Source organism: Lynx rufus, unplaced genomic scaffold (assembly GCF_022079265.1).
Source record: "Lynx rufus isolate CCGP_SWC_20201006 ecotype Redwood Valley unplaced genomic scaffold, mLynRuf1.p SCAF_11, whole genome shotgun sequence".
Classification (NCBI taxonomy): domain Eukaryota; kingdom Metazoa; phylum Chordata; class Mammalia; order Carnivora; family Felidae; genus Lynx; species Lynx rufus.
The window spans coordinates 27783064-27789063 of NW_025814825.1; the positions used below are offsets into that span (position 1 = coordinate 27783064).

At 51.2% G+C, this 6000-nt stretch overlaps 1 protein-coding gene across 3 annotated transcripts in view; it reads right to left on the bottom strand.

Moving 5' to 3' along the window:
* Window positions 1-4942, bottom strand: part of ARHGAP22 (Rho GTPase activating protein 22) — a 142751-nt gene extending 137809 nt beyond the window's left edge. For all 3 annotated transcript variants that reach the window (XM_047073082.1, XM_047073081.1, XM_047073083.1), the window contains exon 1: window positions 4543-4942. In XM_047073082.1, coding sequence (XP_046929038.1) covers window positions 4543-4576 — 34 coding nt within the window. In that variant the 5' untranslated portion in view covers window positions 4577-4942. The remainder of the gene's footprint in view (window positions 1-4542) is intronic.
* Between the last annotated feature and the right edge of the window lie 1058 nt (window positions 4943-6000).

Consider the following 6000-nt stretch of genomic DNA (forward strand, 5'->3'; position numbering starts at 1 on the left):
GGGTAGGCTAAATGGGCAAGGGGCGTTAAGGAAGACACCTTCTGGGATGAGCACTGGGTGTTATATGTAAGTGATGAATCACTAAATTCTACTCCTGAAACCAATACTACACTGTATGTTAACTAACTTGAATTTAAATAAATGTTAAAAAAAGAAAGAAAGGAGAGCATGCAGCAGTCCTCAAGTGAGGACTTCCCTTCCCTTATTTGAATCGATAGCTGAGGGTGAGTAGGAGTCCAGGAGTGTGTGTGTGTGTGTGTGTGTGTGTGTGTGTGTGTATGCCTGCGTGTGTGTGTGTGTGTGCATGTGCGTGTAGAAGGGAGAGAGAGAGAGAGAGAGAGAGAGAGAGACAGAGAGAGAGAAGGGAGAGGCATTCCAGGCAGAGAAAATGGCGTGCTAAGGCCCTGTGGTAGGAGGCCCATGGGACAGTTGAGGAACAGGAAGAAGGCCAGTGTGGCTGGAGCCTGGAGAGTGAGAGGAGTCTGGAGGGGTGGCCACCGGTTAGACTGTAAGAGGGGCCTTGTGGGCCATGGTAAAGGCTTTGGCTCTTAACCTACAGAGCAATGCAGAAGTCCAAGCTGGGGCTAGGGGAAGAGGCTGGAGGTGAGTTTATGGCTGGATATACATTTGAAAAGATAGCTCTGGCTCTGAAGTGGAGAATGGATGGAGGTGGGTGAGAGTGAGGCAGTCTTATTGGTATGGTCCAGGTGAAAGATGACGACGGCTGCAGGTGGGTGATGGCATGAGGATGAGTGAGACAGGCCGAGTCCAGAGCTCTTTGGGAGGTAAAGTGACAGGTCTGTGTCCCATCCCTCATCCTAGTAAACTAGGGCAAGGCCAGAACAACAAGCCTCGAGCAAGACTGACAGAACATCCCGATGTCTGAAGACGCAAGCCCCATTACAGTGGGATTTCAGAAAGGCGAACAATCTGGAGCCAGCTGGGGCTGCATCGCGGTCAAGTATTTGGGGGCTCTGTTCTGCCTACGGCTGGAGAGGTGGGGAGACAGACCTGGTTCTAACCAGGTGTTCCCAGGGGCTGTGTGAGCAGAGGAGGGAGCGTGCACAGAACGTGGTAGTGGGTCTGAGCTACGGCACGAGGCTCCGCTGCTCCTCCTCTCCTATTCCCAGAGCAGAAGGCACCTGCCTTATGCTTTTATTTTCTGTCTTGAAAAAGAAATGGCAACTTTTAGTGTCACAAAACACACAGACTTGTGACTTGCTCCACTGTATATGTAATAAATTCACGGGGTTTTAGTGAATTTATCTTATTTTTCTTCTGGGAAAAGTGGCAAGGGCAGGGTAAGCTCTCTCTTCGATTCCCACTCTGGGAATATGGAAATGGGCATCAGGGGAGGAAGAGCTTGTTGGGGCAAGGCGACAGGGAAGGGTCCCTGGAAGGGACCTCTGGAGCCAAGCGGGGAGCAGGGAGCCACCCCTGGTTCCAAACAGCCTGGGCTCACTTCAACAGGCCATGACTAGCTAGGAGGAGTCTGAACTGGTCCTAAGCAAGCAATGGCAAGCTAAAATCACATACTGTATTAATGGCCACATTATGCTGATTTGAGCCAATCTGGACAACTTTCCTGAAGTCAGTCTGAATTGTGTGATGCACTTAAAACTAAGCACAATATTTGAATCCACTGGCCTATTTAGAGCCTCTTCCAGCTAGCTTGGGTGCCTCTCTATTTTATGAATTATTATTGTCCTCTTACGTATATGCCGGTGTGCAAGCGTGTGTGTGCGTGTGCGTGTGTGTCCCATGTTGACATCTGCCTCTTCTGCCTCTAATTTCTTGGAAAGTGAGCTCTGTCAGGGCATGACAGAGGACCAAACTTAGCTCTATATGCAGGTTAAGTGACCGTAGGCACTCCCTCAGAGGTTCTCAATCTTGACGTCTCCCCCTCCATAGGAAAAAGACCTGAGGACAGCTTTCAGGTGTTGGCAGCCTTTGCCAACAGGGCTGGCCTGGATGGGGGCCTGCCAGGAAGTTAACAGCCCACTTGACTCTGAAGAAGGGTGCCTGGGAAGACCCTCTCTGCAGAGCAGCCTTTTGGCCAGACCCCAGAGGCTTCTGAGCTGGCTGAGGCTGATTTTATCAACTATCCCCAAAAGCAACCCCATTTTTTTTTCATGCAACCCAGTGTACCCACATAGTGGCACAGCCTGGAAGGATATCTGGAATACCAACAGTCTGGAGCAGTCTGGACAAGGCAATATCTGGATATCAAGTGCTGTGATTTGCATACTATGCTTGCTGTGTTTATAACATGTATCCTGCCCAGCTCCGAATAGGTTCAATGGAGATGAATTTTGATGTGAGTTCTTTCTACCACAGCCCAATTTCTTCAAGGTGTGCACAGGTACACACACACACACACACACACACACACACACACACACACATTCTGGTCTGTATTGCTCCAGAAATGTCCTTAGGGGGGGTTATTCCCTAACAAACTGAAAGCCTGACCCTGCATCATCCAATTCCGGACCTGGTCTCTGGCCTCATGCTGTGCCTGCTGCCCCTCCCTGCCCCCAGCTTCAGCCTCCTACTCCTGTGTGCCCCTCCCCTCCCACAGCGCCTGAACATGCTGTTCCTCACCTAGAAGGCAGCCTCTACCTTCCACCATTCTTTGCCTAGTTACTTCCCTGTCATTTCCCAGCTTACAGCTCAAGTACCACTTATTTCCTCTGGATGCTACGTTTGTAGTATATGCTCTTAGAATGCTTCTTATCATAGTTTATGATCATACATGTTTGTGGGTAAGTAGTTAGCTGACACACGGTACCATAAAAGTCATCTTTTAACATATCTCAGCAGATAATATCATCCAGCAGAGTGTCCCTCCACCTTAGCATTTTGGAACAACCAAAAATGTCTCCAGACGATGCCAAAGGTCCCCTGTGGGGGGGCACAAAATCACTCCTGGCTGAGAACCGCTGACCTAGGACAACTCTGTAAGAAGTTCGGGATTTCAAAGGCTGGCTTCCTGAGAGCCTCTTTGCTGAAGCCCCGATCTCTTTCTAGACCAGTACGGTGCGATAGAAATATAATGTGAGCCATATACGATTTACAATTGTAATTGTAAATGTTCTAGTGGCTGCTTTAAAAGAAAGTAAAAAAAAAACGGGTGAAATTAAATGTAATGCTGTATTTTATTTAACCCAATATATCCAAAATGTTGTCATTTCAGCATGTACTCAATATAATCATTATTAAGATACTTTACATTCTTTTTTTTTTGCCAAGTCATCAGAATCGAGTGTGTGTTTTTCTCAGTTTGGACTAGCCATATGTCAAAGGCTCAACAGCCACATCTGGCCAGTGGCTAGCACATTAGACAGGTGGGAGGACAGACTTAAATTTTCTCAAAGTGCATGCATGGCCTGGCCCAACCCTTTAATTGGTCACTAGATTGCACTCCCACCCCTCAGCAGAGCCATGCACAGCCTGTTTTGCCCACCAGGGTCCACAGGTTATCATCCATTTGGAGCACCCCTTGGAAGAGTCCTGACAGTTGTGACCATGCTCTGTTAAGGCCAGCCCATCCAGTAGTCATCTGTTAGAAGCTAATGAGATGGGTGTGTTGCCCATGAGTTCACGGGGGGCTGGAGGGTCCCTGTCACTCACACACACACATGGGGAGAGACACGCTGTTTCCAAGCTCCCCAGGCAGGTATTCGACCCACCTCCAAACCACCTGTCCTCATAGTCATTGCTCATAAGGGAGGCTCAGCCCTCCCCAAACACTGGCCACCTTTTCAGGCACATTCTATTTTCTTAAATGATAGATGTTCTCATCTAAAATGACACTCTGGCCAAGAAGTTGCTATCCCTAGGAAGATGCTGTTCCTAGTCCTGGGACTTGTCCTGAGTCTCCAGGCCACTCTGCAGGGACATGGGCTGGCTGGGGCAGTGGCCGAGTCCTGCAAGATCATCCCTGCAAGGTTCTCCAGACTGCCGTCTCTTACTTATCTCTAAGTTTCTGCCCTCACACCCTCATCTCCAGGCTGTGCAGCTTCCTAGGAGTTCTCCCCATGGGACCTGCCTGAGGAATTGCTTCCTGCAGCCCAGCCCAGGTGGCTCCTTCAGGCTCTACAGAACACCCTCCCAGGCCACAGGAATGAGGGTTCTCACTTGGACCTGGCTGTCTCCAGAAACCAGGATATGGCCCTCCCTAGTGAGGGCCACTTTTGTCTTGGCTGCTAGGGCAAATCTTGAGTGTCCTGCATTTTTTAGTAAAGGAACAAAGTTTTCACCAACTGGTCACTTTGAGCCACCCAGGAACTCAGCAAAACACAGAATACTGGATGAGGGCTGAACATTGACTGGGCACTAACATGGCTACTGCCCTTTTGCAGTCTCCGGTGTGACCCCCACAGACCCCAGGAGCCTCATTGGTAAGGCATGTCCGTCAGGAAGATGCCTTTGGAATGCCTGCCTCATCTGACTCCCAGTGTGGCAGCCGGCTAAGTGTCTGCACGTGTTAGCCAAGAGACACACATTGTGCCCAGATCCGCCCCAGGAAGTTGGACTTACCCCTCCTGGCTTGCCTGATCTTTGGGCTCAGCATATTTCAGAAGCCGCCAGGCCAGCGTCCTTGTGCCGATCATGCTGTCATCCACTTCCCTTTTCTCTTCCTCTTGCCCAGTTGCACCTCCTGCCCCGCTCGGGCCCCCATGGCTGCTTGGCTTTACCGGCGAGACTCCCTTGGCTCCCTCTCCTTTGCTCCCGACCGAAGGCTTGCCTTGGACTACGCGAACCTCAATGCATTATTTATCCATCCCAGAATTAATTCCCATCCAAGCGAACCATGAAAAGGCTCGGTAACGGCTGCTGATCACTCTCGGGGCCAGGGCGGGGCGGCCTGGCTGTCCCTCGGCCCCGGGGCGCACGCGGCACTGCTCATCCCGGAGCCGGCGCGTGGGGCTGGGCTCCCCGCGGGCGGACGGGCGGGGCGCGTCCGCGAGCTGGAAGGCGGTACAGCCGGGGCCCAGCCGCGGGCGGGTCGGACGGCTCCCGACGGATCCGCCCACTGCGCGGGGAGGGCCAGTCCAGCGCGCGCGCTGGCGGAGGGGAGAGGAGGCAGGGAATACCCGCCGAGGCCCGCCTGTCCTGCCTAGGTCCCCGGGGACAGCGCTCTTGGGGGGGGGGGGGGGACGGGCAGGTCCGTCTAATGGGACCTGCTCCGCCTGATGTCTCCTGCAGGCGGTTTAGGAACTCAAGGTTCAACTGTGAAAGACAGGCGTGTCTTAGAAGGAGCTTGCAGCCTGGGCGGTGTTCACATCCTTACTGGATGGGCCCAGCAAGCAGAGGGATGCGTGTTAGGAATGTCTCTGCTGCCTTAACAAGGTGAGAGGAGTCAGGATGCACACGAAGTTCAGGGCCCGCACTTAGTAAGATCTCAAAAACTGTTCACTGAGTAGTGAATCTGCTAACTGTTTAATACTAACAACTGTAAAGAATGCATAGCGGGGCTTCTGGGGAGTTCAGCCTCAAGAGCCTCAAAGTGCCCAAGAAATGCAGTCACACTAACAGCTATCATTTATTAGGTGCTTACTATGTGTCTGGCATTAGGCTGGTGCTTTCTATTCAATATGTCACATACTTCTCAAATTCTCCGAGGCAGGTGCTATTGTCGTGGCTTTGCAGATAAAGAAAATAAGGCACATAAATGTTAAACAACTTGCCCAAAGTCATACAATACAGTCAGGATGGGAATGTGAATCCAGGGCTGTGTGTCTACAGCTGATAGTTTTCTATGATGCCAGTCTCTCTAAATCCCTAAATTCCAACCAGTTCGTGTGAGCAGTTTTTGACTCGAGAGCCCTCAAGGAACTTGTTGGATGGTGAGGACCAGCCTTTGTGCCCCTTAAATGACCCCATGAGAGGTTAGGCATTTGTGCCTGGGGCTGGGTTTTTTGTTTTTTAAGCCTGAGTGCTGTGTGGACCTTGTAACAGTTGAAGATGAGGGGTCTCAATGACGACCACTTTGCT